The sequence below is a fragment of the Spermophilus citellus genome, assembly GCF_964194105.1.
Source record: "Spermophilus citellus genome assembly, chromosome: 10".
Taxonomy (NCBI): Eukaryota; Metazoa; Chordata; class Mammalia; order Rodentia; family Sciuridae; genus Spermophilus; species Spermophilus citellus.
This window is the reverse complement of record NC_138197.1, coordinates 42,747,935-42,771,603: the sequence shown is the minus strand read 5'-3', so window position 1 is coordinate 42,771,603 and position 23,669 is coordinate 42,747,935. Positions and strand designations below refer to the sequence as shown.

The window sequence follows — 23,669 nt, the reverse complement described above, 5'->3', positions numbered from 1 at the left end:
AGTATGTGGATGCAAAAAAAAAAAAAAAAGCAATAAAGGTTTGGTGAGCTTTTCGGGTGGCTGTGCTATGTACTTTTAACTCTAAACATCTGTACTGCTAAGTAAGCTTCATATAATCCCACACAGGGTGCACTTTTCTTCCACCACCAACCATATATTAAGTGAAATTTTTAACCATTAAGCAAAATTCATTTTTGACTCCTGTAGACTGTGTATGGATTCGTTTGTTAAATAGCTTTCTTTTCAGATTGTTAGCCATTTACTCACATTTTCCTCCTAGAGGAATAGCTCTATGTGAAGAATGATTTAATGTTATTTAACTTCACATATATAATGTCAACTTCCCATGTACAACATGAATTCACTATTATTACCACTTTATATGTATGACTTCATCAATCTTTTAATAAGGATTTTATAAAGTTTGAGACATTTTACTTCCAAAATTTAGTTAGATTTCAGTACATCCCTAAAAGAGAAAATCTAACACTTCTAGGAAAAAGGCAGTATTAAATATTTAACTTGTTTGAGGTCTTTTGACATCTTTGTTATTCTGTCTTGTAGTCTCAGCTCTCTTTTTTTTTTTGTTTTGTCTTCCTTTAGGTATACAAATGCTCTCAGTTCAGCCAGACACCAAGCCGAAAGGTTGTGCTGGCTGCAACCGAAAGATCAAGGACCGGTATCTTCTAAAGGCACTGGACAAATACTGGCATGAGGACTGCCTGAAGTGTGCCTGCTGCGACTGTCGATTGGGAGAGGTGGGCTCCACCCTGTACACTAAAGCTAATCTTATCCTTTGTCGCAGAGACTACCTGAGGTAGGAATTGTCCTTGCACCCCAGTGATGACTGGATGCCTTTTAAAATACGTTTGTAAGTGTAGTTTTTTGTTTGTTTGTTTCATTTCCTTACTACCAGTTCATGTTCCTGAAATATGTTGACCTGTCAGCCTTCAATAATGTTGCCCAGTGTGTTACACAAATCACTGCTTAAGGAACTGCCAGCAAAATGTATCTACAGTGTTCCAATTTGGCTTACTCATTTTGGGGAATAAGTTATTTCACTATTTATATTGAAACTGCCAGTTAATGTCAAGGATGTATTTTGTAGAAACTCGTATGCAAATTTTATTTATTAGAGCATAAGGAAGCAAGGTAGGTTGTAAGAAATGGGTTAGCTCAACATTTTAACTTTGTTTTTGAAAAGTTCAACTTGAGTTGGACTGGCTCTGCTTTTTGTTTCATATTTGTCAGAGGAAGTCAGTGATTTTTATTGGTGTATTTATTGTATGGTTTGAAAACTTCCCCTAAGTGTGAATACACCCCCCCCCCCCAACCAGGACATTCAAAATGGTCATCAAAAAGATGTCACTGAGCATTGAACAGCCTCAGACTTGCCAGTGTCTTTATGGAGAATACAAAATAAAGACCATCATTATGGGGAAATGATAGGTACACTCCAAACTGTGCGTATCTGGGAAATTTGAAGACAAAGCAGGTGTTCCTGCCTAGAAGGCCGGTGGAGTTGGCTGAACTTGTTTCCCAGGGTTTAGTACTCAACACAGAAATTCCACTGAAGAAACATTATTTTGCTTTTCAGGGAACTTTGTGACTTGATTTAGCTGCAAATTACTTATATTAATAAAGTAGGATCTATCAAATTAGAGAAATGATATATGGCATCATTTGGGTTTTCACATTTGATACGATTAATCATTTTTCTAGTCTGACATTAAGCTATTTATTTTGAATTTTTTCTCTTATGACACAAAATTTATCAATCAGCAGCAACTCCTTAACCATCTTGGTCATTCTGGGAGGTATTTTCTAGGGAATCAGATCCTTCTTAGTCTATAATTCAGTTATTTAAAGTCAGATTCAATCTCTCTATATAAAAATACATCTTTTGATTAATGGTAGTTACAAGAGGGTGAATCCAGTGCTGTTTATCAGATTCTATTCTTCCCCTCTCTCAGCACTGCCTCACCTGACAGCCTTCTGACTAATTATGGCCACTTGTTCCTACTCCCCTGTGTTCCAAGTGCACAAAATCTTGCAAGGTGCCAACAATGGGAAGTGACTCCCCCCAGCCAGGATTTCCCTCATTATGGTGGCACAACTAATCAGTTAACTTATAACGTGAATTCTTTTAGAACTCTCCAGTCTTTGAACTTTCTCTTTGAAATAAAAACTTCTCCTCTCCTCATTGCGAATTAGAGCCTCGTTTCAACACAAAGCATTTGTATTCGCTTTTCATGATTTAGCACTGCTTTCCAGTTTTGCTTTATCTGTACTAACCAACAGTCACAGCTTTTTGACTCCTTTTGACTTTTACATTTGCTTACAATTTCAGTATCTCAAGTGGATTTATGTTGCAATTCCAAACAAGGAGTTTATACAGTTTACATAAGATTAAACTGTTTAAATACTTTTTAAAAAGTCAAAAATTGAGGAAATCTTAAAGTTGCTTGAAATATCTGAATTTTTTTTAAAAAAACAATATCTTGCCAGTGAAATATTTGCATTGTGAGTGAAACAACTTGTATGGTTGTTGATATAATAGCAAGCAGAGAAAGTAACCTTAGATTTGTTTTGCTTTATTCTTCCTTATGGCAATAAAAATTAGGATGTTAAGCTGGTCTTTGATGACTTAAGTGTTTTATTGAAGGGAATTTATGCAAATACTATTCATATCAGAAATCCTTATCTATCTCTAAAAGAATGTATGTTGATTTTTATGGTATAACTTTTGGTTAATTTCTGATATGCTTCAACTTTTTTATATTTATTTTTGGTTGTACTTGGACACAATACCTTTATTTTGTTTATTTATTTTTATGTGGTGCTGAGGATCAAACCCAGGGCCTCCCACGTGCTAGGGGAGTTCTCTACCGCTGAGCCATGACCCCAACCCCTTATGGGCTCCAACTTTTAATGCTATTAACTTATAAACATTTCATCCTCTGTCAAATACAAACTCTCATTCTGATGGCCAATATTTTCATTTCTCAGAGTACAATTTCCTTTTAAATTGGTCATTACCACGTTAATGACAAGTTGTTATGTTAAGTTGTTAACATTTCAAACTAAGTTGCTAACAGCAAGCTTTCCCTTAGTTAAACGGAAGGCTTGCTATATACAATGTGATTTCTTTGGCAACTTCATCAACACTTACAGATCGTAGAAGTGAGCTTAAGAATTGGTGCATGTATAAAGCCCTGTGTGATATGTTACAGATTATGCCACAGATGTGGTATTTAGCTTTGTGAGGAAAGCATGTATGCTGTTGAAGTTATATAGATGTTTAGCACATATGCCTCTGATTGACAAATGAAAATTGTCTGATTATATGTGTTAAATCAACAAACACATCAAATTTATGGACGAATCAGTTTCTTTGATAATGTATAGTCATTCAAAAATGTTTCTTGTGAGAGGAATAATTTTAAACAATATATGAAATCAGGGATGCTATAGGGGCTGTAGTCACTGTTAACTATCAAACTTATTTGTTTTAGAAAATATGAATAAAGCAACGTGTAATCAGAATTTTAAGACTTTGTGACAACAAATAGTTTATTTAATTTTATAAAATCCGTGATATGATCAGTGAATGAATAGGTAGTATTCTGTTTCTATTTTTCTGAACTGCAAAAATAATTTCTCTTGTTTCCCTCTGTGTTCATCTTATTTTCTTTTTGTATTTTGCACACACAATGTTTAACCATTTCTATTAAAAGTTGCCTTGTTTTGCTTTGGTTTTGGCCTAAGGATATTTCTTTGAGGTACCAAACAGGTCAAGAAGAACTTGCAGAAATGTGTTTCTCAGTCTGCATTACTAGGCACTTAAGTAAGAATATGGAAAATGATAAATAAAAATTACCTGATAATTGGCATTTTTGTGGGATAGATAATTTTTTATATCTAGAGAAGAGTAAATAATTTTTCCCAGTGGCATTTAACTCTTAATAAACTTCCTAATTTAAAAAAATGTAATTTTGAGCAATGAATCTTGAAGACCTGTGTTTTATTTTGCATATAGTGGCAATAATGACAGGTTTAGAAAAGCTCTTGTATAATAATTTGAGATATTAAATAATGTAAAAATATAAGAATTTAAAAATAAGATATTATCTTAAGCATTATAGAAACCATTGTTGTGGTAAATTTGATTATTTCAACTTTGTTTTCCTTTGTGGAATAATTAGCTACAATTGGAAAAGAAAGAAAAATATTCTATAGTTTATGCACAATGTGACTTGTTCAATTTCCATAACTGGTCTTATATACCATATTTAAGACAAAATTTACTCATTTGCAGGACTGTTTTCCTTCTTTTAAAACTCATCAGATAGAGAAAGAGAAGAATTAAGAACTTCCTCTATTAATATGCTTTCTGACTGAAACTATGAAGTCAGTCTGCCAGATAACATTTTATATGTCAAGACTCAGAAACGTATCTGTTATAAATGTGTCCCCCACATTTATATCTATTTTATTTTTAAAGGCGACTTTATGACAAATTAAATCAAAGCATCTTAGTAACTTTAATTGGAGCCTAAAACTTATAGTATATAGATGAACATATTAAGTAAAATTAGCAAAATTCAATAATTATGTTTGAGACTCCAGTCACTGCTAACTATTTTGTTTTAGAGAATATGAATAAATAGTCGGGAATTTTAGAATTAAGACTTTGTGGCAAGCATTAACCAGACAGAATTAGGAGAAATACCCAGATACCTTATTTTTCAATCTGGAGGCAATAAAGGATATCAGAACTTCCCACTCAAGGTTTGGGACAATTTTTGCTCATTTTTTTTGTTTAAGCCTGCAACTTTTTGTGGTATATTTTAAGCATTAAGTTGATAGAGGCTGTATCTTGTATCCCTATGAATGATATCTTGCCAGAGAGTTTATTCAAAGCTGTTTGCTCTGGTATATGCCATGAAAGCTGCTTATAGCTATTCCTATATGAGAAGCTGTAAAATGTCTTATATAAAATTTAATGCAATTTGCTATTTTTATATGTGAGCACGATTTGTTTAAAATGAAACTACTGGGAAAGAGTGATGCTTCATGTTCCACCATAGTTGCCAATTAACTAAAATGATTTGAAGCTTTCTCTGCTGAGAACAAATTTTATATGCTTTAATATAATAATATAACAACTCTAAAAGAGAAAATTAAAATAAAATTGCTACATAGAGCATAAATCTAGCTATAACTTTATTTTACACTGATCAAACCTGGTGCTTCTCAATTTTTATGTAAGGTTAAATTTATATTAGTGCATATTTATACCCTTAAATGTAAATATGAATATGTTGTTAATATTGTTTCTTCTGGAAATTCACAGCACCATTTCTTCGTTAATATTGAATGAAGTATTCATCCATTTTTCCTTCAACGTCATCTTTCTGATATTAGGTATTTAGAAACATTTTCTCTGGAAAGTAGGCCATTATTATTTTATTGGTTTGGATCCTAAAAACTTAAGCTTTTATGTGGAATGAAATTCTTTATAAATAAACTTTTTCTCTATAGGCTTCATTTGAGCTTTTTCAATATTTTATTGTAGTCATAATTTTTATCACATTTAAATGTCTCAGTTGATCTTAGTATTATGAAATATTTTGACTTATCAGTGTGTTGGATGCTATGATCTGTTAAAAAATACTCTTGTTATTTTCCTCACAAAGTATCTTGCCTTATTTATAGTTTTGTAAAAATTTGTAATTTTAAGTCCATTTTTCCCTTTATAAAGGAAAGCATTATTGAATTCTATTTCACATATTTCAGACTATGTGCTATTTGTGGAGCGGTACAAATCAGGAGTGATGATTTTGTTTTGTGGTAATACTTTATAGGAGTGCTACTCATTCTGGAAAAAAACTATTGGGTTCACATCAGACTTCCTGAATGACAAGTACCCTGCAATAGTTTCTGTTAATAATATTTAATTTATACACAGAATTTTTTCACTTGCAAATTTATCTATATTTATAATATGCATCCATTTTAAGTGAATAGGATTTATATATTCAGGATAATTATTTTAGTGTTGTGACTTTTTCTTTTTGATTTGTTTTATAGAATGGAGATATTTTCATGGAAAATACAACCCTCCAAGAGTATTAAAATACTTCCCACTCTTTCTGTCTTTATAGGTTTTTAAAAAATCTTTTTATAACACATGGAGTACTTTAGTCAGGATAGTTTTTACATATGAGATGGGTAAGTTAGGCGTACCTGACTTAGCAAAAATATATTCTGTTTCTACAAGTATGTTTAGGATTAAATGCATCTGGAAGAATGACATTTGAAAATTGCTAAAAGTGCTTATTTTGCACTTTATAAATACATAGGATTCTGGGAAAGAATCTCTATTTTTGGTTGGCCTTAGAATATATCACAGTAAGCCAGAACTTCATTTATAAATTCACCATTAACTTCCATTAAGTGACTAATAAATTTTAATGCTGTGTTTTGACTGCAAAAACATAATTTATTAAGTAATCACATTTTAAAAATATGCTGAAAGTAGTAATTTTGTACATAATTTGGATGGATATATTCATTGTATAAATGTCTTATATGGTTTAGTTTTCTACCTCACATAAAAATTACATATTCTCAAAGAAGAATTGTACCAACCAAAATGACTATTGTATTTCCCTTCTATTATTATACTGTAAGACATCAAAGTCTTATTTTCATATTTTGTTTGAAAATATTTTTCCAGTTACTATGAGAATGTGTTCTGCTATTCAAAATCATATACTGTGTCTTCATCCCATCTTCCAAAACAATTAGTAGCATTTCTCACTTCCATCAATAAATGTTAAAATACATGAAGAATAAATGCTGAACAGAACCTTAAAAAGAAGAAATGGAAAATACAAATAGCAATACTTTGTTCAAGCATCAGACATTTCTAGAAAACAGCATTTGCATTAGCCATGTTTCTTTAAAAAGATATTTTCCTTTTTTTAATGTTTTAGGTCTATACTTTGGCAAGCTTTGAAACCTGTAAAATGCAGATATTTGAGGCCAGCTAATTTCTTAATATTACAAATGATAGCACTGGTCTATTGTTTCAGGGTCTTCACCATTCTAAGATGAAAGACAACTTCTATAAAATTATAGAATGTCTAAATTTATTCCCATTTGATTTTTATCATCTAATTCTGTTTTTTTGTCAGTTCCTATGGAGTTTGATACTGTCTTTTCTATCTGATTCCACCATTGAAAGATCCTTGTTTTGATGAATAACTATATATTTCCCTTTTCAGGGCATTTATAAGAAATGAAAGTATTTCGAAGTAAAAGTTTGTATTGTGAAGCAAGAAATGTGGCATTTGGATTTTTAGTTCTTACTTTGAAACAACTGCTTTCTGCCTCTTTTTTATCAGCATTAATAGATAACTTCTCTCTAAAGGAATTAGGATTTATTAATCAAACATATCTACTAATCCACAGACTACATCAGTTGCTTATGTATTTACTGCTGCCATTTTTTATTTCTGTTCTATATTATCAAAACTTCTAGATAAACCTTTTTCTTCTTGACAGTATTTTTGTAGTTCTGTAAAAATTCGAAATCTTTTTGCTGAATTCCTTTGCACCATAATGTTAGCTTTTTATCATGTAAAAATGTCTAGCTGTGGGCTTTATAAGTTTAAAATAAAATCACACTTGAGATAAATAATCATCTTGGAATAGTCAGATTCCTGATTTGAAGTTGGAAAATTAACATTAAGCTTCATGTATTAAGTTAGACTCTAATCAGCATGTGTTGTTATGAAATTGAAAAATTCACCAACTGGGCTATTGGGAAAATAAAAGACTCTTAGGAATTCAAAGATTATTGGCAGATAAATACACCAAAGTCATATTTAAATAAAATTATTATTACTAATTCAGTAAGGCATTGTCCACATTAAACCTAGTCTATTAATAAAAACAGAAAGTCACTTTTAGCAAACATAAATATCAGATATGACAAGGACAAGTAAGGGGGACATGGAACGTCTTAAAATGTGCTAATGCTAACATTCCACAATAATCTAAAATTACCACAGAGAAGAAATAAATTTCCATCTCTAGTGCTGTGGGATCCTACAACATCAATGGGAGAAAGTTATTTTCAGATATCACTAGTGTATACTTATTTTCTAAAACTTTTAGAATAGTGTCATGGTTTTTCTTATTATCACAATTCTAACAGAAATTCATGTTTACCTGTTTTCAAAAATTATATTAAAAAAAGATTTCAAAACTCTAAAATGATGATATACTTTGATATACTGTTCATATATCACTGAAAGCAGAAGGTTTAGAACTTCTACACTTTAGAATACCTTATAAAATCAAGCACAATGCTTATTTTGTGTATATCAACTGCTTAATAAAAATATCTTCTGGCCAATTGCTACATATAAAGACTAAGTAACATGAGTGGACCAGTACTGTTCCTTTACCTAGGTGAGTGGGAGTGAAAGAAGTGAATGGAGAGAGGACCCAGCTTCAACCACTCAACATGAGTCTTAGTATCTGTAGGCCTGTTTACTTGAATTTGACAGGTGAATACTTCAACTATGGTTTGAACATAATTTAAAAACTTATAAGGATTGCATGTGAATATTTCACTGAGGATCATTCACACTTTGAAAAATACAAAGAAATAAGGATATCAAATAGACTTAAAACTCATAAACTATATTTTCTGTGACTATTTATAGGGGAAAAATGTGGAACATTTTTGAGCTTGAAGCATGCATTCTTTCCAATGAGTCCTTACTGAGGGTAGTCCTGGGGTTTACATCATAATAATTACATATCCTGCTTTCTCTTTAACAGTTTCATGATGCAACTATTTGGTCACTTAGCAAAGAATTTGAGTACCATTATTTCATCTCTGTAAATGATGGTTGTAGAATATTATATTTCAAGTTGATTTTATATAACATTAATTTAAAATATACATTAACATTTTAATATGTAAAGATTAAGGTATTCAATATGGGAAATTTGGGGAGAACTTAACAGAAAGTTATTCTTGAAGTTTTCTACAGAGTTTCATTCTAGTCATGACCCATGGAACCAATGTAGAGAATGAGAGCAGGTATGATCAGGAGAGATGAAAATTTCTTTTGAAGAAGGGAAGTTATAAATAACAGGTAAAAATTAGATTCTGTGAAAGTTTTTCTGTAAGCCACTAGTCTTAGCTATAAAAGCTGAGCTTCATAGCTATATCTTGGGTGCAGACTAAGATAGAATTATCTCAGAAATATTTGTATTGTTCAATCTTAGCACAAACACTGGTAAACGATAAACAGAGGTACAGTTGATGTTCCTTGTAAAACACTTAGCATTCCTGTCCCCATTTTCTCATTCGACAGATGTCATTTTTCTATGATACTGAATAAGGCCCTGGTATACAGCACTGAATAAAATGCAAAAAAAAAAAATTTTCCCCACCTGTAAACTTTATATTTTAGTTAAGGGAAGCAGGTTATCAACAAAATAATAATTGAGTACATGGGAAGACAGTAATAACTATGGGGGAAAATATAGCAGTATAAGAAGTTTGTTATACTTGCCTATTGTTGTGTGTGTGTGTGTGTGTGTGTGTGTGTTAGAGAAAGAGAGAAAGGGAGAGGGGAGGGAGGAAAGATAAGGATATCAGTACTATGTAGGGTATACACAGCAGCCTCATTTGAGAGGCAACTTGAGTGAAGACCTGAAGGAAGTGAAGGAGCTGGGCATGGGCATGTACATGAAGAACATTTAGAGCACAAGGAGCAGCCGGGACAAAGGTCCTGAAATAGGAGATTTTCTGATATGTTGGAGGAACATCAAAGATGCTAGTGTAGCTGGAGTAAATAAGAGCAAAAGTTGCAAGGATTAGGAGCAGCCACAGTAAGGCCCCCTGGTATCCCTGTCACCATTACAACCAAAAAATTCCCCTATACATTTCCAAGTGTCCCCCAGGAAGGTGGCAATGGTTTTGATAACCACTGCAAAGTTTACTCAACTTAGCTGTTACGGAATCAATTCCATTTGGGATTATAGAGATCATGTACTGAATTGAATGGGATTATTTTTCATTCATTATTTACTGTGCTTTCTTAAAATGTCTTTATTTGACCTTATTGATAAACCTTTGTGATTAAGTAATATTGTAAAACATCAATCTGAAAATAGACCTCAGGATTCAGTCACTTGGCTGTCCATTGCTAGCCCATGGATTATGCTCTAATTGTATGCTTTCATTTTAAGTCGACACATCGCTAGGTGTTCATCCACTAATGTGGTTAATGGATTATTTACATCATAGTATTTCGTGTAAAATGCCAGGAAATGCCTATTTAATGACAGAAGCTGCCAATGCAGCATTCTGGAGGTTAACCCTTAACCAATAATGTTGGTAAATCCATTCCAGATCACAATGTAATTGATATCTTTTGAATACTTAGGTAATAACAATTTGAGAGATGTGGATTTTTCAAAGACTGCCACTTTCCAACTTTTGAAGTCAAATGTAGTAAGACTGAGAGTGATTTTTATTGTTGTTGTTTTGTTCTTTCATTTTTTTAAAGTTGAGCCAAACCTGAGATGGGAGTTTAGTTCAATAGTCTAGTGCTTGCCAACAGCATGCACAATGCCCTGGGATTGATCCGAAGCATGGGAAATGATAAAATAAGAAGATAAGTTAATTAATTAACATTTAGTCAACTTTATTGAAGTAAATTCTTTTTTCCCCCAGAATTATGTATTAAACTCAGGGGTGCTCTGCCCTTTTTATTTTTTGAGACAGGGTCTCCCTAAATTGCCTAGACTAGCCACAAAATTGGGAATCTCCTGCCTCAGCCTCCTGAATAGTTGGGATTATAGGGATATACCACAGCCCCCAGCTTGAAGTTTATTTTCTGGCACAAAACATTTAAAACAACCTATTTTCTCTAAATATCATAAATATTTCTAAACCTGACATTTTTAGAAGATACATTAATGGTTCATTGTTATTTAAAACATTTTAGTAAATCACATTCTTGATGAGATGAGACAAATATAAGGCAAGTGTTCATATGCACTTTCTCACCGCTAACCTAACCCTAGCCCACACAAGTCAGTTTCACATCAAGAAGAGAGAAGCATTCATCCTTGAAACTAAACAATTAGTATTTTTTCCTATTTGTGAGAGTGAGATGTTTATATGTAAACTGTATTTACTTTTGTAAACTGAAACTTAAGTTTTAAATACAAATCAACATCCTTGAACCTTATATTTATAAAATGGGTTGGGGTCACCCTCATGGGTACTTGCTGAGAGGCTGTGCTAATTAATATGCCTTCAATCTCCCAAGGAGGCACAGGATGTTGAGCTTTCAAAATGGTGGAACCTATACTTCACACACAGACACACACACACACACACACACACACACACACACACATCCAACACATACTTTCCATAAACTTAGTAGCAGGTGGTGGCAAAAGAGCTTTACAAGTCTTAATTCCTATTGTCACCATGCATCCTGGGTGGTTGTTTTGTTTTGTTGTTTTTTAAATTTTTTTCTGTTAATTTCTAACAGCCCTCTTATTCTTCTTAGTAAATATGGCATTTGTTGCAAATGCCGTCTTGTCCTGGATGAATTGAAGACCTGTGCTTCTTTTATTTTTCCAAAGTAGATCAATTTGAGCATGATATTAAGGAAAATTTGCATGATCTTCACCTGATAGTTTGATATTTAAGTACTCTCATCAATGATAGTTAATAAATTAACTGCCATCCTTTGGAATAGAAATCACTTGCTTATTTGACCAAATATGTGACTTTCTACAGTGACCTAAGAATGAGTTACACATTTTGAGGAGACTTTAAATTAAAATTTTGTTTAATTTTTCTTTTCAAATTTATTGATGGAGGATTCCATTTTCAACACAACTCCTATTTCTAAAGCCACAAGCTTTTTCTACATTCATTCTATATATATCATGTATTTTAACCATTTCACTGTTTTTTGTTGTTCTACTACATTAGATGTTGCCCACCTAACTAACCATCATTAATGGCAAATCAGCTGTGCACTCCCATTATGACCCATTTATCTGGTGTTTTTTAAAAATTTTCTGTGAATATCCCTTTATTAAAAAAGGAATGCCGCACTCTTTCTTTTAATTCCCCAGACTTCTCCTTAACTAGGTGAGGTTAGATTTAATCACTAGATTTAAGAGGCATGTTTTTCAGTGGTGAAATCTGGCCTGTTTTGCTACATCCCAGCTGTAAGTCGCTAGGCAAGATGTTCCACCTCTCCAAGCCTCAGTTTAGGTATCTGTATAAAGGGAAAACATACCTATTCACAGAACTGAAAGAGCTGAATACACTGACCAGTGCCCTGTGGTGTATTCTGTTGCTATGAAGCAAGAAAAGCACTGAGTTAAGAAGAGACAGTGGGAAAATGAAACACAAAGAGAAGATTAAAGACACAGATTAAGATGAGTGTTAGAATAGTTAATAAGAATACAGAAGGTTACAACTATAATAAGATCTTTTGCAAGCTTTTCATCTACATAAAAGATGGATAAATACCTAGATACCATATGCACTTAAGACCACATCAGAAAAAGTTCTTAACATGATAACTGAAATTTGGAATGGTTTCTTAGTTAAGATTATGGTATATTTTGTACAAATCAGGGTAAATTTGAGTCTTTAGGGAAATTATTGAAAATTGGACTTCCCCTGTACCAATTTTCTAAAATACCTTAGATACCCCTTTTCTTCCAATTTTAGCATGTGAAAATTCTATAGCCTTGTAAAGCATTATATTTAATACCCCATAGGTCTGAAGTATAAAATTTTAGGTTGTCTTAGGTTTCCTTTATAGTGTTGGGTTTTGTATCATTTTCTCAGGTGACGAGATCAGTAGAATGCAGATATCTTTTTTATTGATAGTCTTTTTTGCAGTGTTCTCTAAATATTTTGATTATATACTTTTCTTTTAATAAAATTTAAGTATGTACCTTCTTATACACACACACACACACACACACACACACACACATATATATATCCATCATATATATGTCATGAATACTCCCTTATACATGTCTTAAATTATAAAAATAATGTTTAAAGGGTCAGTTAGAAAATAAACAGAAATAGAAATGCTAATGATTTTTTAAAGCATCCTTGAGATTTCTATACCCTTAATTTTGAAAGTGAGTGAAAGTTGTTTGATAGTGATACTTGTGAGTTAAAGGGGGGTGAATACTAAAGCTTAGGAGTTACAAGAATGAAGCATGGTGGTTATTTGGAAGAAAGGGACTTTCTAAGCATGAGCTAATGTGTCTTGCTCTCTTCATATTAAATCAAAGATTTCTTTCAGGAGAAATTTGACAATGCATGTGGGCTCTTTCTAAAGCTATACTGTAGCCACTGGCAACATTAATATGAGTCAGGGTTTCTCTCCCTCCCCTGCAACCCTCATTCAGGACACAGTGAGATTTTAGACAGATAAATGCTAAAAGAACCCTATGTACCAAAGGCAGTGTTTACTGCATATAATACATATCATTGTTTGTCTCCTGTAGTGAAAAATACTTGTGTCATGCTGTTAAAATGCACTCCTGACAGACCAGTGCTTGCTATTATAGGGTCCATTGCTTAAAAAAATGATACACTGACAGAAATACAATTTAAGAAAATTTAACACCAAGGGTAGTCAACCATGTAGGCTACTATTAAGGGGCCAAAACTCAAGGCCAGGGGTTTATTTAAAAAAGAGGCACAGTTTATTTGCTAGTAGTAGACAAAGTTAAAAGAAAAAAAATCGAACTTGAATTCCTTGCTCTCTAGTCTGTAGAAAATTAATGAAAGCAACAGTTCAATAAGATTTTATTGCAGAAATGTTTAAGTGAAACATTTTAAGAATGCTTCTGAATTTTTAAGCAGTTACTTACCATTTAGAAAGCTATAACACTGTCGTGCGTAACAAATTGTTAGCATTGGATCCTAGGCACACCCTGTGATTTTCTTAAAATGGGTAGTCAGAGCTGGTTAATCTGAATCACTTTGTTCATTTCATTTTTGTGTGTGTAGCTTATAAATATATTTGAGATTGACAGGTCAGCAGCACCCACAATTACTACGAGTTAAAATGTAAGCTTTGGTCCAAGTATCTTCATGGGCATATTTTAGTAGATAAATGCATTGGATTTGAAACAGGACCTTTTCAGAAGGAAAATAACCAAATATGAGATGTGATGAGATATATTGGATTTTTAGAGGAGTACAGAATGTTCTACTGAATAAACTGCTACTGAATGATGATAAAGCACGTGATTTTAAGCTATCATATGATTCTATTATTAGAGAGAATTCCATGAATTTCGATGAGATGCATTATCTAATTTTACCATTTTAAAAACAAATCTGTCATCCAGTAATATTTGATGCCAACTGTATGGATTACATGTTCCTTTGGGAGAAAGGTTACAAAAGTAATGCGATAAATAATCTGAGCCACAGGAGCTTAACTGAGAGGTACCAGAGACTCAGAAAAAAACACCACTCCTTGATGTGGGGAGTCAGGATATGTGCATCTTGAATTCTATACCTCACATTTTAGACTTATTGCTAGACCCTATCTTTGGCCTTGGGAGGCAGTTGGTCCTGCCAAGATAGGATGTTAAAAGATGTGCAGTGTCTTTGCAGATATTTCCCTGAATTAATTTGGCCTGAGTCTGACAATATTATACAAGAGATGTTTCTGTGGATATAGAAGGTAATGCTGTTGTAAATTTGTCCAAACACATTGTCCAGGGCTCTGACTCAGCAGTAGGTTGGAGCAGACCCAGTAATGCTCACTAAGGAAAATTATGATCCTCAGCTCTCCTTTCCAAAGCCAGGTGGTGGCTCTCTATTCATGTATGTGTGTTAGTTCTGTTTCTTAAAATCCACATACAGATTTTATCATCTCATGGCATCTTGGCACTCTGTTCTTGCCAGAGATTACAACATCAAATGCTGCTTTTCAATTCTTATTTTTTAAAAAGTCAGCTGAAGGAAATAGTGTTTATAGATCATTACCCAAAAAACTGGATGTTAAGCTCTTCCTTCTTATAGTTTTAAATTTATCCTTTGGATCAATCTAGAGAGCTATGTTTTGACCTTGATCTCAGTTATTTTGGCCTTTCAAACTTTTTTACAGAATCACGTAACAGAGTTTCACCATTAGACTGTGCTGAAGAATATTTTATTAAAGAGCTGCAAAAAATTTCCATGTCTCAGGGATGCCACGGTGAACATTGTATACTATATCATACAATGTCTTAGAGAGTCATTGGTAACAATTTCTTCAGATCTTAGTATAGGAAAATTTCTTTGGATTCTAAACAATTAAATGGCATTTTTCTTAGGCCTTGTGAGTTGTTTATTTGCTTGTATTTCCCTCTTTGTCTCCTGGGAAGCTCAGAACAAGTTTACTTTCTGACAACTCTTCAATACTGCATGATGTCTTCAGCGTTTTGTCTTCTCTTGCTCATAATTTCTTCCTTGTTTATGATATCTAGAGCTATTTACATAATCAAAGCATTATTATTTTTTCACTCGAATGAAATGGTTGGAATGAAGAAATTACAATGGAAAGAAAACACAGGTGAGAACACAATGCCTGATGTGTGAAAGCAGCTCCAGCTGCTGAGTGGGACAGGAAAATAGGGAACGTGACGAAGTGAATTCTCTAGTCTAGATATTATACATAATATATGGGTAAATGTGAACAATATTTGGAACAACATCTGAGCCCATTAATGGAGCCTGAAGTATAGCCTTTCATGTTGATTTTCATCTTTATGTCCTATGATTAGCTAGCAGAAGGTTAATTCACTCAAAAATATAAACGTAGGCATGCAAGCTTTATTTCTTGAAGTATTAATAAATAACTTGTTTTCTACAATGGTAACTTTGATGTAAATAATATAGACTGAGTTATTTAAGTCAGGAATCACAAACACAAATGCCTCCAGGTACTAGGGTCGAGCAGGTAAAATAATGAGGTAAACTGGGCCCTATATGCCCCATTCAGAGGGAAGCCATGACTTAATTCCAACAGATGGTAGAATTATGGCCTTAATGTTGCTCATCTATCTGGGAAAACTAGATTTTTTTCCTTAGATATTTATGTGAAATCTCTTGCGTATAAGATGATAGCTGATGTAGTACACAAACCATTATCGTGCAGCCTGGTGGTCAGAGCACTGAAATTCTGGTTTCAAATAACTGACCACGCTTTTTAATCCATATGATTGGCTGAAGCATTTGAAAATGTTTCTTGGCATCCTAAATTTTTGAAGAGAAGATGATGGCCTGTCTACCACATGTACCAGATATATCCCTGCTTCAAATTTCCTGGGAGAGTTCAGCCAGAGAGGAGCCTTGGCACTGCTCTGTGAGATGGAGGCAGCCTCTCCTAGAGAAAGAGCCTCATGAACCTCCAGGTAGCCATGACAACTTTCCTGGAACTGAGCGAGGTGTTTTCAGGGACCCTCACTATGCAAATAAGAGACATTGGAGATCACCCCCTCCTAAGCAGGCCTCTCCCCCTGTAACTATTCATCCCTGATGAAGGGAGATCCACCACCCTTTTCCCACCAGTGTAAACGCCTCCCTTCCCTTGTTTTTATTCCTTTTCTTAATTGTACATTTCTATTGTCATCGAAATCCAATGCTTTTCCACTGAATCCCCTGGGAACTTCATATCATTATCAGTAACGTCATGTCCATAACCTTCTGGCAACATACTTCTCCCATCAAAAAAAAAAAAAAAATTCCTTTTAAGGAGTTCTTTTTAAGGCCAACCCTTCTACTATTCACTTTACGTGGTTTCTTCTTTTTCTTCAGTTTCTTCCCCGCCCTTACCCCCCAGTACTGGAGACTAAACCCACATGCCAGGGAAGTTTTCTACCAGCTACATTCCAGGACCATTTTAAATTTTATTCCAAGGTAGTATCTTAGTTTCCAAGGATGTCCTCAAAACTGCCATCCCCCTGCTTTAGCTTCCCGGCTAGATGGGATTAAAGGTGTGTGCCACCACGTCCTGCTCTTCTGTATCTTTAATATCTTTGGTTCTATAGTCTCTTGACCCTTAACATGAATGTACTCAAGACATTCCCATTCTGAAAACAAAAATCTTTATTCCTCAAATATATATTGATATTATCTAATTCATTTATTGCCTAAGTTTCATTTTTAAAAGACTAGTCTACCCTTCTTGTTGAAACTTCCTCAACCTCATTTGCTCCTCACTCACTCACTCAGGATCTGCCTTCCACCCCTAACTGCTCTACTGATACAGCTCTCCCTGACACCTACTTGTTGGAGCCAGTGGATATTTTCTCAAGAGTCATTTTACAGTTTCCTCCTCTTATAGGGTGAATTACTCCTTTGCAAAACCTTTCTACTGTCTTGGATTCCATAGTCCTACCCAATTCTGATTCTTTCCTGGATATCTCATTCCCTTCAGATATTTAAAAAGAGTGAAGGATATTATCCTTGAACACCAAGGTATATTTATTTCTCCTAGGAAATGTTCATGGTGTTAATGCCTCCTTGTATTTTGATGACTCTTAAATGTTTGATGACTCTTAAATGATGACTCTTAAATGGGGATATCCACTCTTGCTACTTCTATTTAGCTTTGTTTTAAAGGGTCTAGCCAATGTAATACGACAAGTAATTAAAGTAACAAACATAAATGTTAAAAAAGAATTATCCTCTTTACATAATTGAGAAAACCCGAGAATTATTAAAAATGTAACAAAGTAGCTAGAAAAAAAGCAAGGTAAATAGAATTTATAGTATTACTCTATGGCAACAATAACTCATTAGAAATGAGGAAAGAAAAATCCATTAAGAGTGGCATGCAAACAAATATGTAAGCATTAGGGTCTAGCATTCATATGAAAAAAAAAAAATTTCCAGTACTGGGTATTGAACCCAGGGCCTTGCACATGCTAAGCAAGCCCTGAGCTGCCTCTCCAGGCCCTTTGGCTTTGAGACAGGATCTCCCTAAATTGCTCTGACTGGCCTTGAACTTGTAGTCCTCCTGCCTCAGCCTCCCACATTGCTGGGATTAAAGGCATGCGCTGCTGTACCCAACTAAAATAGTCTTTTTTAAAGAAAGACTCTGCTAAAGGCATGGTTCTATATTTTTATGTATCTATATAATGGTTAAATATCATGGAAAAACATCAGCCAGACTAAGGGTAATATGGGTATAATAGCAAAGAATTTTTAATGTTTTAACATTGAGTAATTTATTCAACAGAATGAGATTTAGATGATAGCAAATATTTTGTGAGGATTTACTTTTTAACATGTACTATTCTAGAGACTGAGACTCCAAAAAAGAATGGAAGAAAAGAACTGGGCATGACAGCTCACCCTTAATCCCAGCTACTCAGGAGGCTGAGGCAGGAAGATTGCCAATTTGAGGCCAGCATCTGTCTCAAAATGAAATTTAAAGAGACTAGAGTTGTATTTCAGTGGTAGAGTACTTCCCTAGCATGCACAAGGGACTGGGTTCAATGTCAGGCACTGTAAAATGGAAACCAAAAAAAAAATTGGGCCAGGGGAAGAGACTGTTAGATTTCCGTACTATTTATGAGAAATTAATTCTTTACAGAGAAAATGTAGTGCAGTCCATGAGAATTATTAAACCCATTTTAAAGATGAAGACACTGAGACTTAGAGTGATTAAGTCATTTAGTCTAAGTTCCAGAGGTGTAAATTGTGCAGCATAGGATTAAATTCTAGACAGTGCACCTTTAGAATCCATTCTCATGAGCTGAACTTTTGTGTCTAAAGAGTGAGCACTTGGCTCCAGAAGACCCACTCCCCAGACCACCTAGAGTGGGCCTGTAACCTCCAATTGACTTGTCAAGCATGCAGATCCATGTACTGATGAACTTTTTTCTCAAGGTAACAAATGCTTTTGCTTGACCTAAGTCCTTAGAATGCTCATTAATTGTAGGTTAGAAAAAATTGTCAGTGGCTAGAATTTCATCAGAACTTTGAGTGGGGGGGGGCACAGTAAACAGAAGCTTGAAGGAAGACTGAATGACCATATTTTATTTAGTGCATTCAGTAAACAATATATTTTTCAATAGTGGATTTAAAACAAATTAGACAAAATTTTAACAACTATCATTTATGGATGTTCAATTCTGTATTTTATATCGTTAAATTCAATAGGTTTATTACAAAAAAGTAAAAGTACTTTGAAGAAAATTTAAAAGTATAGATAAGCAAAAGCGAAGAAATCATAATCCTTCCAGACCCTACTAATGTTTAATTATTTATCATTTTAGCTGTTTTTTTGCCTATATTTAGACACATCTATGTGTTTTTTCCCACTTAAGATGATATTTTCCCTACTGTTTGTAACCTGGTCTTTTTAGTCTATAATCTACTTTTTGTCATAGAGGCAAAAATTTTCTAATCCATAGTCAGATTTTTTACTTGTTCCCAGAAACATTCTTCAAAGCAGACTTTCCACATCACCATCCATTCCAAATATATTTGATTGTTATGTCAATTGTGTCTTTTCATCTTGACTAGTACTATTTTCATGACATTCACTTATTAAAGGTCTATAGAACTTGTCCTATAGAATGTTCTACCCTTCACATTTGATAGTTACATTCTTGTGGTGTTGGCAATCTTGTCCCTTGAATCCCTAGTTTTCTCACTAAAACAGAATTTGCTCTAAGGGCTCAGTTAAATTTAAGTGTACATGTTTTATTTTTTTTAGCATGCATGATAAATGATGTCTTTGTCACACTACATCACATTAGGAAACATGTAAGTGTTCTCTCATTCCTATTGACACTAAAGTTGATTACTGGATGCCATAAAATGATCCTACTCTGCTTTTGTACAGTTACACTTTTCTCTTTGTGACTACAAACTATTATGTTCATTGTTACTTGAATACTGACTAGTAAATGTCTGTTCCCCTTTGACCATTCAGCCTTATGGGTTTAAATAACAACTGATCATCATTATCTAACTCAGTAATTTCATTACAGGTTGTAAAATTATTCTATCATTACTCCATCATTTTTCTATAACATATAACTTTTGCTAGGCAACAGAAATCTTTAGGTTAACACTGAAATACTCCTACTGAGAGTGCAAGGTTAAAAAATTGTTAAATTTATACTGAGTGCCTAGTAGGATAGGTGAGAGATGAAGAGAAGGGCAACCTCAGTCTCTTTCTACTGAGTACCTTTTAAGTTGGAAGTTTCCAGCAAGGTGGTCTATATTTAGAGTCCTGATCATTACCTAATGGCTAAGGTTAGTGCAAGATTCTAAAAAAGAAACTTCCAATCCTTAAGCCATATGCTGATAATGAGAAGCAAGGGAACTATTCCCTTATATACCTGTCTCACCCTTTTAAGCTATTGGTATATTGTCATTAAATTATCAGTCAATTAAATGCCAACCTGAGAGGCTATATAGTACCTACCAGGAAGCTTGTCATTCATCAGTGGTATCAGACACATTGGATTTTAGTTCTCTTTCGAGGCTTACCAAACAGCTTTCTATGAAGCACACCTATTATTTTTCAGCTAATACTGTTCAGAACAAATAGAGAAAATTGGACAATTCTTTGTTCTTGGTATCTTAAGTCTGTTGGAAAACAGCCAAATCATTTCATGATGGTTACCCTAAATATCTAATTAATGTGTTTCTAAGGGAATATATATAATTTAATGCTAAAAGAGAAAACATTTTGTTCCCTTTTCAAAAAATATCCCTATGGAAGTTTATGACCTTTATTGTCAATGCCTTTTTTGAAACTAGGCTCTGGAGAGTGTCTGGGTTGGAAAAGGTCACCTATTTGCAATGATATATTCTGTCAAGAGTGTGTATGAGTGTAGTATATTATCCCTTAACAATTTAATTAGAATAAAGGATTTTTATCGTTTTCTTTTGTTGTGGTACTGGGGATTGAACCCAGGGGCATTCTACCACTGGTGTATCTCCAGCCCTTTTTATTTTATTTTGAGACAGGATCTCACTAAGTTGCATGAACTGGCCCTGAACTTGTGATCCTTCCTCCTCAACCTCCCAAGTCGCTGGGACTATAAGCATGCATCACTGTGCCGAGATGATCTTTTTCTTTTTATTCCAATGAGACTTTATTAAGTATTTAACTATAAGCTCATGAGTACGGCTCTTTAGTGTACTAACATGATTCTAATTATAGTCCTCCGAAATGGTTGAAGCTTAGGGTCAGACATGAGCCCAGGCCAGGTTGAGATGGTGCTGTGTCAAGGAGATCACAACCACTTCCTCCCTTGTTGTTTTTCATCCCTTCTACCTAACTCCCACCATTCTTCCTCCTCTCCATTTAACAAAGATGAAGTTATTGTGAATTTTTATATTATCCAGGTGAACTAGATAAAAAACTGTATTTCACCAACTTGCATAGTTTATATAACTTCTGGAAGAAAAAAATAATTCTCTTTGAGTCCCCCAGGTATTTATTGTACATGAATTTGAGAAAATTGCAGTACTGTCATTTTAGATACTTACTTAACATTTTCTAATTAAACTCCAAGAGTTCAAAGGAAAGTACAGTCTCTGTTGCATAGGGAGGCATCTGGGAGGAGATGAGGTTGGTGTGAGGTAAGAGGGGAGAATACAATTGAGATGGAGGTAGCTGCCTCTGAGCCCTACAGAACATTGTAATTAACAATGAGGCAAAGGGTTGGGCAAATCCGATGTTGAGTTGCCAGACAGTGAAGGGTAACTACTTAAATTCAAATTTCTGATAAAATATTTGGGTAAAATTATGTCCTATGCAATATTTGTGAACCCTAAATATGGCAACCACTACTAAGTGGCTCATTGAGAAGGTCCTGTAGATTCTCTCTAGAGAGCCATTCTGGGCAGTTGTAATAATATTATGTGAATAATACGGAGCTATTGTAAGTTATTGACCAGGTAAGTAAAATGAGGAAATTAGGCTTTAAGGAAAAATCCTTTTCTAGACTTGTGCAGAAACATTTGCACACAAAGAAAATATACTTTGTGTTTGTTTTCATGCTTAATTGTCTACCTCTTTAGCACTAGACTGCAAATATTTTGAGAACAGGAAGGTATCCTTTTGTATTACTATACCTAGCATCTAGGAGAAAATATGGCAGATAATAAATAGGTCTTTAATCAATATTGACTGAAGAACCAAAGGAGGAAACGTGGTAGAATAAAATATTTAGAGATGCTTCATGAGTGCAATAAAATGACCACATATATAATAAAAATAACAAAGAATAATTGCCATCTGGTTAGAGAGATGTGATTTTAATAAAGGAGCTTATTTAGAAAGGCTTCATGGGAGATTGCAGTAAGAGATGGTCCTGAGAATAGGAGATGCAGTTTAGGAGGTGTATCTTGAGAATACCATTTTCTTCCTTCGAGCATTCAGAATGATAATGGTACACCTTCCAAGCTTCCTGCCCAATTTAAATATGTAATGTCATATTTATGCAGTTTGCTAATTCTTTGGAGTAATGAGGTAATGATGGTAAAGAGCTATTATTATCAGATAAGATGGGACAGATGATCCTAGTCACAAGTTTTCTGCAGCTGTAATATTAGAGTTCTGATGTGTTGGTACCCAAACCATCTTGAATGTGATCAAATACCTAATTTGTGCAGTTTCAGATGTGCATGATGATGTGTCCCAAGAAGTTTTTGGTGCCTTACTCAGTGTGTGTGACTTATGGGGTTATGTCTCAAAGAGATAGTTCAGGAAGAGACATGGGGAGGGTGGTGTGCTGATTTCTTTGTAACAGCTTCTAAATACTTTATTTTTTACTTCCACCTACAGATCTTATGTCTTTAATACACTGAGTTCAAAATGGGATTTAAAAATAGGTGGTACTGATCTAGTGGGGATAAGTGAAATCCCTATATGAAATCTATTCAGTTGACAAGAGAAGGGTATTAATTTCTAGTTATATCCCTACTCTGTAATTCTAATATGGTGGTACATGAATATTACATGTCTTAGGTGCTAGGTAAATGAGAGAGCAAGCTCTCCGGAAGCTTATTATCAAAAGAGACAAACAGACATAGCTGATTTAAATTTTGAAAGATCAATGTAGTATATAAAAATGAGTGCTTAGATATCTAAAGGAAAGTGCTCTTCATTCTGCCTTAAGGAGTGGATTCATATATCCTGCAACATTTGAACACAGTATGGAAAAGGATTAGTGTGGTGTTTTCTGGGAAGAATAGAGTTACTTGAGGCTCAACAGGTCGGACATGAGGCATGAAAGTAGAGGTGACTCCAGGGAAAAAGGAGCATGTTGGGAGAGAAGCACTGCAGTGGGATAGAAGACAGAAAGACTGGGGCCAGTCGCATGGACATTTCATGCTTCTATGTTTGTATCCTGTACAGAGTGGAGAGCTATAGAAGGTGATAAGCAAGAACAACAAATTGGATGTGTCTTCTAGAAAGGTTACTGGCTGCCATACTGGGCACATTAGGCTGATAGAAAAGATGTTCAGCCTGGAGATTTTGGCCTGCCTGCAAGGGAAAGTGATAGGCAGTAGAGGTAGGTAACTAAGAATAACAAAAGAG

At 34.2% G+C, this 23,669-nt stretch overlaps 1 protein-coding gene across 1 annotated transcript in view; it reads left to right on the top strand.

Annotated features, from left to right (window-relative positions):
* LMO3 (LIM domain only 3) overlaps window positions 1–23,669 on the top strand; it is a gene marked incomplete at both ends in the record, with an annotated part of 51,824 nt that overhangs the window by 4,344 nt on the left and 23,811 nt on the right. The window contains 1 exon segment of the mRNA XM_081311440.1: window positions 604–817. Within this exon segment, the coding sequence (XP_081167566.1) occupies window positions 604–817 (214 nt within the window).